At 39.9% G+C, this 13,544-nt stretch overlaps 2 protein-coding genes across 5 annotated transcripts in view; one reads left to right on the forward strand and one right to left on the reverse strand.

Moving 5' to 3' along the window:
• Positions 1-2,117, reverse strand: part of LIPI (lipase I) — a 36,687-nt gene extending 34,570 nt beyond the window's left edge. For both annotated transcript variants that reach the window (XM_065575827.1, XM_065575820.1), the window contains exon 1: positions 1,982-2,117. In XM_065575827.1, coding sequence (XP_065431899.1) covers positions 1,982-2,117 — 136 coding nt within the window. The remainder of the gene's footprint in view (positions 1-1,981) is intronic.
• RBM11 (RNA binding motif protein 11) lies at positions 2,078-13,544 on the forward strand. Of its 3 annotated transcripts, none has more exons than XM_005294631.5 (6): positions 2,078-2,217; positions 4,061-4,429; positions 6,224-6,386; positions 9,057-9,135; positions 10,973-11,066; positions 12,953-13,544. In XM_005294631.5, the coding sequence occupies exons 2-6, from the start codon at positions 4,427-4,429 to the stop codon at positions 13,283-13,285; spliced, it is 672 nt and encodes a 223-aa protein (XP_005294688.2). In that variant the 5' UTR covers positions 2,078-2,217; positions 4,061-4,426; the 3' UTR covers positions 13,286-13,544. The 3 variants fall into 3 exon arrangements, with proteins under 3 accessions (XP_005294688.2, XP_005294689.1, XP_042711659.2); XM_042855725.2 differs by lacking the exon at positions 2,078-2,217 and adding an exon at positions 2,788-2,911; XM_005294632.5 differs by lacking the exon at positions 4,061-4,429.

A 13,544-nucleotide genomic window follows, 5' to 3' on the forward strand; every position in this document is an offset into this window, starting at 1 on the left:
TTTGAGAGAGACCTATCTGCTAACCTCAGTTTGGAACATGTGTTAATAACACCATACAATGTAATCTTATAATTTCATATACTATATCGCCACGTATTTTATCAGGACTATACTGATCAGCAAGTTATGAGTTTTCAAGGCATGCTTTGTACAAAGATTACAAAAGTGTGTAGGGTGTGAATACAGAGGTACATTCTGTCACAAACTCACATTGACTTTCAAAGTTCACCTCTACCCCGATATAATGCGACCCAATATAACACGGTAAAGCAGTGCTCTGGGGGGGCAGGGCTGCGCACTCCGGCGGATCAAAGCAAGTTTGATATAACGCAGTTTCACCTATAACGTGGTAAGATTTTTTGGCTCCCGAGGACAGCGTTATATCAGGGTAGAGGTGTACTTGGATCAAGACCCTCAAGAAGACTCAAGCTAGTGCACCTTGCTAGCATATAAACTAGGCATCAGTGAAAAACACTAGTGCAAATTTCAAAGCTAAGCCAAACCCCCTGCTTCTCAGAACCACTGAATATTTGGGTATTTTAACCATTAATAAACAGGGCAAAGCAGAAGTACTTATAAAACTATCAGAGTAAGATTTTTTATCACTTAGATCATTTCAGGAAATGTGCTATTTTGTTAAACAACACTGAAGCAACATAAAGGTAAATTTACATATTTATTTGATTTAAGCAATATCTGTATATCCTAAAATAGACAGTTCAAATGCAACCATCATGCCAACTTCAGCTATACCACTGATCTCATGACACTTACTAGGTACCACTTGCAATATTTCAAATTTAATTACAGGTCTGTCGCATCTTATGTGCATTTAACATGCGCGAATTCAGCTTTACATGGTTGGCAAAAACAACAAAAAAACTATTTAAATACTGTGCCTGTAGGATGGGCAATTCCACCCTCCATTACACTCAATGTAATTTTGACTATACATGGTTTTCACTTTACGCGCTGACCCCGGAACGTAACCCCAGCATAAGATGAGACAGACCTGTAAACACAGAAATCTCAAATCAAACACTTTTCTTCTTTAGAATTGTATTATAATGCTTTGTTATTATATTGCTGACTGAGATCATTAATATGATTTCATGTATGGACTGGAAGAATGGGGCTCCTCTCAATATCTGCAATTACCAACCCTATGACAACAACTGTAATATCTAGTTGAGCCACATGATGGCAAGTGGAACACAAACTGACTTTATTTTTTTCATTTTCAGGGGGTGCTCACACGGGGCTGCAGTACTAAGGCCACCAAGTAAAAGACAACTAATGCAACTTGATGACAAGCGTATTCAAAAGTAACAAGTCCCTGGGCACCACTTGCTTCATCTAGTGAAGCTAAGCCTGTGATTTCCCCACAGGTACCACTTCTGCAGCAGGAAGAGGGGAGGGGTCTCAGGCTGCCTGTGGCCCAGAGACAATAGCCGGTTTTGGTTGCATGTATCCCTGGAATATAACACACCACATCATCTTTAATTCCTGGCGACTCCAGCACAAGCCTAGCGGGGACTGCGCACCGCAGCGGGGAGCGCCCTGCCCAGGGTCAGACTCCGGGGCCGGGGCCTTTGCACAGGGGCTGAGCGCCGCGGCGGATCGGGGTCTGTCCGCGCACGTCACGGCCAGGGGGGGGGGTGTCGGCGCCCGGCTACCGCGGCTGCCCGGTGACGTCAGACGTCCCTGCGCTGGGCGGAGCCGGGAGCCGTTGTACGTGCGACTGGCGGGAGGGGCGGTTGGCCTAGAGGCGAGGCGGGGGAGAGAGGCTGTGACGACGGTTCCCGTTTCCATTGTCTCCCAGCCCTCCCCATCAGGAGGCGGGGTTGGAAAGAGCGAAGCTCCGCCCCCTCGCGCGCTGCCCGCACGAGGGTTGCTAGGGCCGCCGAGCCCGAAAACGCAGCCTTCTGGATGCCACAGGGCGCGGAACTCGTCTCCTAGCAACCTCAGTAAAGCACCCCACCTGCCTGTCGCGCTGCTGAGACGGGTGGCCGGTGCTTTACGGACGGTCGTGCGTGTTCACTCCCTCTTCCCCCCGCCCCGTGCCGGCGCTGATGGAGCGCTGGCGCTGACTGACTGACGCCCTGCTGGGCCGCCATGTCCGCACCGGGGCGGGCGGGGGAGCCGGACCGGACCCTGTTCGTAGGGAACCTGGAGAGCCGCGTGCGGGAGGAGATTCTCTACGAGCTCTTCCTGCAGGTGCCGGCCGGGGGCGTGGCCTGGCAAGGGGCGGGCAAGTGGAATGAGTGGGCAGCTGGGGGCGGGGCCTGGGAAGGGGTGGGGTCAAAGAGGTGGAATGAGGGCACATGGCCTGGGGGCGGGGGTGGAGTCTGGATGAGGCAGGTGGTCTGTGGAGTGGGGGCGGGGCCTGGTAGGAACGAGGCAGGTACAATGTGGGGGCCTGGCCCAGGAGCGGGGCCTACCCTGGGAGGTGGGAGGTGAGGGGGTCTTGGTGGACCGGAAGGGCCCCTGGGTGGGGCAGGTTGGGGTGTCTCTGTGATGGGGCTTGGAGGGGGTGTGTGGGCTGCAGTCAGTACAGGAGCTGCCCTTGTGTTGTGTGGTGTGGTGTTGCAGGGCTCCCACCTGCATCCAACGGAGCAGGTTGAAGAAGTCACTCCCCCCATACAGGGTCCGTGTCCTCCTGTTCTAGCCCCGAAGCTGGGGCTGAGGGTGCTGGCTCCCTTAGCTCTCTGCCCCGTGTCCATGAGGAGGGTGGCCACTCTGTCCCGTTGTCTATTCTGGTATTCTCAGCCTCCAACATTCAAAAATTGTAAATCTGGCCCCCAAATCATGGGACTTCAATAAACTTTTTGTTTCTTTATTTGCTTTCTGGGTTTTGAATCATTTGGGTCATGTTTTCCAGCATTTCTCTGTACCAGAAAAGGTTAGAAAGGTACAAAACCAGAAAAAGTTACGAGAAAGCTAAGATTCTCATGTAATCACCTGACTTCAGAAACTGGGGCATTAAGAAGAACTACTATTACAAGACACACTGAATTTGTAGGAGTTGGTAACAATAGTCCTTTGCTTGCTTCTGGGTCCTTGGACATACTTAGGTTACCCCGATCTGTAGGAACTAGTACAGGGAGGAGAGGCATGTGATCCATTCACAGTGAAAAACATGTTGCCTAAATTTTCTCTCTCAAATGTTTTCGGTGCTTGTGTATGCAAATGCACTAAATCCCTGCCAGTTACCTTTTAAATGTTGAGGTAGGGATCAGTTTCTGTGCTATCTGTGTGTGTGTGAGCGCACGCACATGTGTGTGCATGTGTATAGTGTTCACATCAGAAATTCACTGGCATCAGGGTTCCCCTCACTGACAATAAACAGGCCAATTATAGAAAAAAGCATCACAGCCTAGACTTTTTCTTATTTTAGAAGGTTCGACCCTTTGTTATTGTCTCTGCCACTTCATAATCCTTGAATTAGCTTTTTCCAGAGATAGAGGTGAAAAAAAGCATCCATCTCATCTCCCCTTAGCAGCAGTTCTGTTGTCGCTCCCTACGTTTAAACCATGTTGTACTACTCATGATCCCTAGTGAGACAGTCCATCATGCTCTCCCAGTGGGATAAAAATAGGATGACACTCCCAACATGAAGTCCTTCACCCAGAAATGAATCTTGTGCATGAGCTACCCTGGTCATCTGATCCTGGCTAACAATGTATACCTATTTAGCCGTAGCTTCTGTCATACACCTCCTCAAGAGTCCAAGCAAGTCTTTTCTTTTTCCTTATTCTCCTTCTCTCTTCCCCCATACATGCTCCTTTACTCTTATTTTTATTGTGGCTGGATGTGTTCCACTGCCGTGCTGTCCTCCTCCCCTCTCTCATGGATACTGTAGAATTCAGTATGGTAGCACCTCATAGTCCAAAAACACTCGTAAGGCTTTAGTTCCTAAACCTGTTTTCCTGTATCATAGTGTTTTCTCTTACCACATTAAATAGAAAAAACAGTTATAAAATTTATTCTCTTTTCATTTTTATAACTATTCATTTATGTAACTTTGCTCAGCACAAAATTATTTTTTATTTATAAACAGGAAGATCTACGTATAAAAGATTGATCATCAGAGCACATGGTTTGTTACTACTAGTTCTTGAAGAACCAGATAATCTGCATTAGACAAATCCTGAGCAGCAGACTGGATACTTGTAGGAAACTTGCAGATTAGGAAAAAAAATTGCTTCAAGATTCGAACAACTCTGGAAAAAATAAAGCAGAATTGCAAAAGTTGGTGGCTGAGTTGCCATTACTTTGAAATGTGCCTTCCTTTAAAAAACAAATACTTCAAGATGTTTGAAGATGCAAGATCACCTTTCTGAAGACTCCCTGCACAGGATAGCCTGGGCTGAATCTTCTGCCTATCTCGATCAGCATTCTGTTGCAATAGAATTAGAAAAAAAAAATGGTACATTATTTTTGTTCCTTCATATTTACCTTCATCTTTTGTATTCTCCATTTTTTTCTGAAAAAAATCATTTTTAAACTTTATTTTCAGAAGAAGTATGTGCAGTCATCTTATTTAATCTAGTCCCAATTCATAGATAGCTGGCAACAGTGCATTGCAATCAGATTACATTAATCAAGAATCCTTAATGAGGATTCTTAATGTCTTCAGTGTGATAATATGGAGTGGGTAACATGACTGTCAGCTCAGCACCATGAATCAAAAGGATCAGTTCCCTAGACAGACAAATTCTGATTTTGCTTTTTGCTAATGATCTTCTAAAATCCTGAGTATGACATTAAGTAGAAATACAGAAAACCTAAGATTGATTTTATTTTCCTTTGTGCTCTAGTGTTCTCCATTTAGCCTGTGCATATACTTGAAAATATAAGCCTCTGGCAGTTTGTGCAGGAAGAACAGGTTTACAATTGCTGAAAAGCCAAGCATACAGAATGCTACCTGGCCTAAAGTAGTACATGATTTTTGAGGGGTTTTTTGGCTCTTACCTGAAACTTCATTTCATCATCAGTACTTCCAACAAGTAAGCCACTCATTTAAGACCAAAAGTCCAATAGCTGTACAACAGTAATTTGAACATCTAGTTAGTTGCTTCATGACCCCACCTAGTGAACTGAACAGCAATTTGACCAACCCAAGACAGCAATGGGTGACATACTTGTTCCCCCTACAAATGAGCCAACTATAGTATGACCACTCTTAACCATTCCTGGCCTGTGGTAGGAGGGCTCCTCTTCCTATTTCCTCTCACTCTGCCAAATCAACATTTTAGAAGTGGAGCATATCTCAGGAGGAAATGCTGATTCAGTGACTAAAATACTAGTTCATTCTTCTCTTTTGCACTGAAGGCTGATTGTCTTGGATGCTGTATTATGAAAACTACTACTTATTTGAAATTCAGGAATCAGCATTTCTTGAAGCATGATCACTTTGAACTTGGTTCTTCTAAAAAAATGCTTACCCAGTACTGAAATGGTTCAAGTGGCACAGAGATGGATCCCTTCTCTGTGGAGACATGTGGGCCTAATGCTTAATATAAGCTACAATTTATCCCTAATGGTTGTCAGTGCCCCTTGTTTTTCTGTGTTACATATTTGTGATGACAGGTTGCCAATGTTTGAGTGAAAACTGATTGATTGTTTTTTTGTATTGTTTCAATTACAGATAACAGTGGCGCTACCTGCCCAAGTTTGCTATTCCTACTATAGTTTTTTTTTTAAGTAGCTGATCAAAACTGAATAATGCTACTTGTTACCTGAACTTATGCAAGCTGCAACATAGATGGAGACCTAGTTATATGTAGCTGGTATTACTCACTATTTGAATTGCACTAGCAGCACCCAAAGGTTCCTATCAGGATTGTGCTAGCTGGTGTTCAGACATAAGACAGTTTCTGCCACAAATAATGTATAATTTAAAAAGATAAAGAGAGAAAGTGTGAGTGGGGTGATCAGGACCAATGATAACCACACATTAATTAGATGTTTTGTTACCTTCAAACACATGCACAGCTGACTTTTACTTGCAAGAGCCCCAGGTCTGAAGCTATATGGATTCAGTCAGTAAAGAATGACGTGCCTAGTCAAAATGATGTAGGGAATCTTAAATATCACATGCTTGCATTTTGTGTAGGTCTGACCATTGCTAAATATTCATGAATGAAATAAACATTCAAAACAGAATGAAAAGCTATTCTCTACTAAGGATTTATGAGAAAATAATTTAAGTTTCTTGCAGGCTGGACCATTAACCAATGTGACCATATGTAAGGACAAAGAAGGAAAACCCAAGTCTTTTGGATTTGTCTGCTTTAAACACACAGAATCAGTGCCTTATGCTATAGCTTTGCTGAATGGAATCCGTTTATATGGAAGACCAATTAAAGTACAGTATCGATTTGGTAGGTTTAGTAATTCCAAAACTATTGAATTAGTAACTTTAGTTTTTCTTCAATGTGAAATTCTGGCTCTGCTCTGTCATTGTAGAATGGATTTAGCAGCTGTGTGACATGCAAATTCGTGATTTACTGTAGTCTTTTTGAGAGTTGGGTCACAAGTGAACAAAGCACAATCTGTTCTCTTAGGAAGAAATACTTTGTCCATATTCATATAGCAAGATCAAATATTTGTGTTTTTAAGTTTAATAAGAAAGGAAGGCCAGGGGATTCAGAACATAACTTGTAAGGTATCAGAGAGAATACAGTGACGACAACAAGATGGCAAAAAATTCTGATCACACCAATGTAAATTTGGAGACAGTAGAGTCACTCTGAATTTACACCAGTGTAACTGAAAGTAGAACTTGGCTGAGAATGTTTACAGTAGAGTATTTTATCACATGTTTGCTTGCCAAGTTTTTTTCTGAGGCAGAAAAGGGATGTGTAGACTGCTAGCATATGCTTGTTTTTACTTTTTTTTTTTAATGGAAAATATGTGGTTAAAAGGGTACTGTCAAATACAGAATTAAAATTTGAACCCAATTTAAGAAAATAAAACCCAAACTTTTATAAACTTGTGACTAGTAGATTCCACTAACATATATGAAAATAATTTCAGTTCAAACAATTACGAAACAAATAAGAATTTCCCTGCAGTGTTTGCAACCCAAACATTGCAGTATTAACCTGGGCATCCTGTTGACACTACAGCCTACACTGCTCCTTACCATTGGTGTGTTACCGCGATAAAGTTTGCTAATGTAGATGCAGTCTCTGCTAGCCATTTATTCATACAGAATCTAAAATATAAAGGTATTGTACACAGTAAAATCATTTATTACTTAATTCTGTCGGATACAATTAACTGTGAATGGAAAGTCAGTCTGTCATAAATGATAGAAAATAAACGACATTCAAATGGTCAAATTTAATAATCTGAAGAGAGAATGCACTAAGATACATAGGTAAGTGCTTTCAAAAATAGAAAATGATAATTTTCCTTTAATATCACAGTAAAATATAACCATTTATATATGTGATATACAATTATAATGTATTATTAATTATCTTTATATCTCAGTAATGGCCTGCCAGATTAAACAACAACAAAAATGTGCTGAAGTACTGTACTAGATGTACTAGGTGTGATTTCTCCTTCCTACCCTCTTCCCATATTTTTTCATCGGTGCATGGGTAAACTTGGATTGGTCCCAATGAAGTTTGCCATTGACTTCAGTGAGGTCAGGATTTGGTCTCCATGTCCCTCGAGTCTCAGTCAGAGAACTATCCCAATGATGAGTTAAGAACGGCATTTCAGATTGTACCTTTTTTAAGATGAACACTTTCCAGCAGTTTACTTCCAAAATTAATCAATCCATGAAAATTTGTCTCAGAGAATGTCCTCCATATGCTATATTTCTTTCTAGAAAACTCAAAATCTGTCACTGAGTCATTTTCTGAGTGAGTCACCAAAAAGAAACATCCAACACAGTCCACTTTAAGAGCACAGTGTCCAGGCTCTTTAGTTCTACAGTTAAACTATTCTGAAAGCTGTGGTGAAGTTGACTGTAAATTAAACAAAAATATTTGTTTAGCCTCAGAAAGAGCACAGGAAAGAGAAAATAAACAATTGGCAAAAAGAAAGCGAAATACTAGTTAGAGAAATCTAATTTTCAAGCTACTAAGAGTATTTACAAAAAGTGAAGAGAAGAAAAAAGGATTCTTAATTGTTGAAAGTCTGTCCTTTTAAGTCAAATCCTTAATGTTATTTAAACATTGTGGGATTATGTAAATATACTATGGTAATAATTTGTGTTGTGTACTAAATATAAGCTATAGGATTTCTACTCTGTTCTGTTGGCATAGGGTAACATTTTCCAAAAGTGCTTGAGTGTTTTAGGAGGTTAAGTCCCATTGACTTTCAATGAGGCTAGGTCTACACTACAGTGGGGGGTCGACCTAAGATACGCAACTTCAGCTACTTGAATAGCGTAGCTGAAGTTGCGTATTTTAGGTCGACTTACCTGGCTGTGAGGACAGCGGCGAGTTGACCGCTGCCGCACCGCCGTCAACTCCGTTGCCGCCTCTTGCCGCGGTGGATTTCCGGAGTCGACGGCAGAGCGATCAGGGATCGATTTTATCGCGTCTTCACTAGACGCGATAAGTTGATCCCCAATAGACCGATTGCTACCCGTCGATCCGGCGGGTAGTGAAGACGTGCCCCGTGATTTAGGCTTCTAAGTGCCTATGTCTCTTTTGAAAAGGGACTTAGGCTCCTGAGTCTCTTAGCCACTTTTGAAACTTACCCATGAGTTAAGGAAATATCTTCTACAACAAAGTGGGCCAGGTTCTGCTTTCAGTTACACCACTGTTAAATCAGAAGTAACTCCACTGTAATAAGTGGGGCCACATGAACGTTCAGCAAATGTTTTCATGTGATCACAATCAGGCTCTGGAATTTTAATCTGCTGTAGAATGGTGTCTTATATCTACAAGTGCTTTGCTATAAAAAAAAAAAAACCAACTTTGTGTCTCCCCCAACTGATTTAGGACAGTTTCTTTATTTTTAACAAGTTAAGGTAATAGTCTTCATATAAAACAGAATAAATGTTACCATTTTTATTTTGTTTACAGGGAGTTCCCACTCACCAGAGTTAAACAGCCCTAGCCAAGGTTTTGAGAACTGGGTTGACATATATTCACCAACGTATAGGTAATGGAGAACATTTGTGAAAATATTGCAAGGTGTTCAAGATATTACATTATTTTAAATTTAATTTAATACTTAATTGAAATCTGCCTAATGGGATAATGCAATCAATGGGTGAGGAGAAAAAGGAGTTGAAATAGCTTTCACCAAAAAAAACCCCACCACATGTATTTTTAAAGTACTGCGGGCTCAAGCCTATTTACATTGTGGTACGTGGAAACAGCATTAGGCCTTTATAGAAGTAAAGCAAGAGACACTTTAATACCAAGGATCCTTTTACAAGTATTTCAAGGAAACGAATACCTAATATAGTAAATTTCACCCTGTAAAATGATGGTCATGGTATATTATTTTTGGCCCCACACATACAGTTTATGTTGCTGTGCCTGAGTTTGATGGTACATGGAATTCTCAGTCTCTCTGATTATGTGCGAAACCCAGAATGAATCATAGAATATCAGGGTTGGAAGGGACCTCAGGAGGTCATCTAGTCCAACCCCCTGCTCAAAGCAGGACCAATCCCCAGACAGATTTTTGCCCCAGATCCCTAAATGGCCCCCTCAAGGATTGCGCTCACAATCCTGGGTTTAGCAGGCCAATGCTCAAACCACTGAGCTGTCCCTCTGCCCTAATGGTTCTACAGTAGAACCTCAGAGTTACGAATACCAGAGTTATGAACTGATCAGTCAACCACACACCTCATTTGGAACCGAAAGTACACAATCAGGCAGCAGCGGAGACAAAAAAAACCCCCAAAAAAGTACAGTACAGTGTTAAACGTAAACTACTAAAAAAAAGGGAAAGCACCATCTTTCTTCTCCATAGTAAAGTTTCAAAGCTGCATTAAGTCAATGTTCAGTTGTAAACTTTTGAAAGAACAACCATAATGTTTTGTTCTGAGTTATGAACATTTCAAAATTACAAACAGCCTCCATTCCGAGGTGTTTGTTAACTCTGAGGTTCTACTGTATTATATTGGGGGTGGAGGTCTTTTGGTATGAAACATCTTTTATTTTAAAAGTTGTAACCCATACTAGAATCTGAGATCAGTGTGTACATACCACATATACAAACAGTTGTAGTGTATTTTGACTCCATCCCTGCTAGCTGGTCAAGCTGTTGGGGACCATGTTACCTCTGCCTAGTCACAGGTCAGCAAGCTTGGTTTTTAGACCAGTGTGGTTTGGCCTGGATCCTATTATTTTAAACATTTGGGTGATTAGAATGGATACTATGTCAATCCAAAATGACCAGACAGAATGAATTTTACATGCCTCGTTTCTGCCAGAAGAAAGTATAAATGTTGTAAAATTATTTCAGAGCATTTTTTCCCACAAAAAAACCTCTAGAACTACATTTTTTAGAAAAAAAAGTCAGTGATAATAGAAATAATTTTAAAACTCCATCAAGTTTGTATGCATGTACAAATGCCATAAGAATACAAAAACATAAATCATCATAATGGAGCTTACCTCTGAAAACCAGCCTAGATCTTCAACACTTCCGTTTAAAACTCTGGCAGAACTATTAAGGGAAATTAAGCTCTCAGGGCTTGATACAGTGTCATTTAGAGTCTATGTAAGTCTTTCCATGGACTTCAGTTGACTTTGGGAACAGGCCTTCGGGAACAGGCCTTCGCTGAATCCTCTCTTCTAGTACCTTTAGTTGACACAATTTTGTCATGGGGCTTCAGCTCTTAAAACAGAAGTTCATTCAGCTTTTAACATATCATCCATCCAGTCAGCTGCATGTGATATCCCAAAATTCAAATAATTGATTTTTTTTAAAAAGGGAATCTTTGACAAGAGACAACTTCACGTATTTATGCTTGTTTTCACAGGAATCAAGAGCCTTATGGCAGTCCTCCATTTCCCATTACTCCTTTTCCAATGAACAATAGTTTACCTCAGGAATATTCAGTCTTTCAAAAGATGGTAAGTTTGCATAAATGTTACAAATCTGGTTAATAGTTGTTCCTTCCATTAAAGCAAAATGACTTGTGTGAAATGAAAGACAACAGAATTAATGTATTAAAGAGTATATTATCTGAATTCCTAGTCACCATGTCCAAATAACGGAGGTATATCTGTATAGTAGTTACAAATTCTTAGCATACCAGGGAGTATAAAAATCGGATATTTTGTTTTCTGACATGGTGCTTGTGTAACACATTAATATGGAAGCTGATCAGAATTTGAGTGTCTGGCTACCAGTCCAAAATTTTAATCCTACTCTGACATTGGCTCCCCAAATTGAGGGAGCCCCATTCTTCTGAAAAATAAGGTTGCTCATTGTGGTGCCTGGATATGGATTTTAGTGCTCAACTTTAGGCAGCAAACATTGTGGGTTGGATTCTGTGTTGCCCTATGGTCCAATTAGGCTGCCAATATTAAAGACAGTAGATCTGCTAAACTAGGGAATACTTATAGTGCTTCTCTAGATGAGACAGGAGGTGTGCTGAAAGTATAGCTAGGAGAGGGTGGCTGAAACATGACTGCAGTCCAGCTGCCACAACGGCCCCAGGTATAAACTGGAGATACCTTGAGATGCCCTAACTTAGTCAAAGGCCAAAGTTAGAATTTGGGAAGGCACAAAGATGACATAAAACCACTTTTCTGCTCCAAGCCCTTTCCCCCAGCATATGCATGCACACACACACATTTATAATTTGTATTGCCATCCCTGTTCCTGCTTATCTAGAGTAGAGACTCTGACGCATCGAGTCTAACATTTGCTTTAATTTTCCTGTCTGTAAAATGGAGATACTAAAGTATCCTACAAAGGTATAGAATTACTTAATATTTTTGTAGCTCTTTGAAGATGGAAAAGCGTTATATAAGGTAATAACTTATAGTTGTAAAATGGTGCTAACATTTTCATTATAGATGCAGTAGTGCATGCAAAATTAAGCTTTGTCTTGTTGGAACTTAGTCTAATATGTAGGACTATCAATTTATCGCAGTTAACTTAAGCGATTAAGACAAAACAAATTAACTAGATTAAAAAATAGGCGCGATTAATCACAGTTTTAATCATACTGTTAAACAATAGAATACCAATTTAAATTTATTATAAATATTTTTGGATATTTTTCTACATTTTCAAATATATTGATTTCAGTTACAACACAGACTACAAATGGTATGGTGCTCACTTTATATTATTATTTTTGATTACAAAATTTGCAATGTAAGAAAGAAACAAAAGAAATTGTATTTTTCATTTCACCTCATACAAGTACTATAGTGTAATCTCTTTATCATGAAAGTGCAACTTACAAATGTAGAATTTATTTTACATAACTGCACTCAAAACCTAAATAAGGTTAGAGTCTACCAGTCCATTCAGTCCTACTTCTTGTTCAGCCTATCGCTAAGAGAAACAAGTTTGTTTACATTTATGGGAGATAATGCTGCCTGCTTCTTATTTACAATGTCACTTAAAAGTGAGACCAGGCATTCACATGGCATTGTTGTAGCCAGTGTTGCAAGGTATTTACGTGCCAGATATGCTAAACGTTAGTATGCCTCTTACTGCAATCTACAAGTCAAAGCATGGTCTTTTTAAACCTTTTATACAGTGCAAATATTTGTAATAAAAATAATATAACCTGAACACTGTATACTTCATATTCTGTGTAGTAATTGAAATAAATATATTTGAAAATGTAGAAAAATATCCAAAATATTTATAATAAATTTAAATTGGTATTCTATTGTTTAACAGTGCAGTTAAAACTGTGATATTTTTTAATCTCTCAATTAATTGTGATTTTTTTAGTTGTTTGACAGCCCTGATAACTGAGTTTTTGTTTTTTCAGATGAGCCATTTTTTAACACAGCAGTATGCTGTTTACAGTCCAATGGAACAGCAGCTTCCTTACTATCAGATGACTCCACCACCATCTTCAGTTTTTCCCATGCCACCCTATATGAATCCTGTTGAGGATTTTAAAGCTGGGCAAAGCTCTTTTGAGTGGGTTCCTCCACAACTGAGCGACTGTGAATCATATCTGGCTAATGAAAATGCTTGTAAAAGAAAAAGAGAGCAGCAAACTAGTGATAGTGACAGTAGCATGGAAAATGACAGAAAAAAACAAAGAGAACATGGCCAAAAATACCGTAAGTGTAAGATCAAGAAAAAAAGGCACTAATACTGTGTGACTGAGTTCACAGTTTTTTTTAATTGCGCTTTTATTTGTTCTTTTTATTTGAGAGTGAGCATCTCTCTCATTTTTGCACTTTACTAAAATGGACCCACAAGATTCATGACTATTATTTTTGAAATGTTATATGTATAAAGTATCCTGACATTGTAGTTAATCTTATCATATTTGGAGGAAGAAATCCTTCTTAAAAGGTATAGGAAAAGTATTGTAAAAGTTGAACTTTTCCTAATAAAGGACAAAAGCA

The sequence above is a fragment of the Chrysemys picta genome, chromosome 1 (genome assembly GCF_011386835.1).
Source record: "Chrysemys picta bellii isolate R12L10 chromosome 1, ASM1138683v2, whole genome shotgun sequence".
In the NCBI taxonomy this organism is placed as follows: Eukaryota; Metazoa; Chordata; order Testudines; family Emydidae; genus Chrysemys; species Chrysemys picta.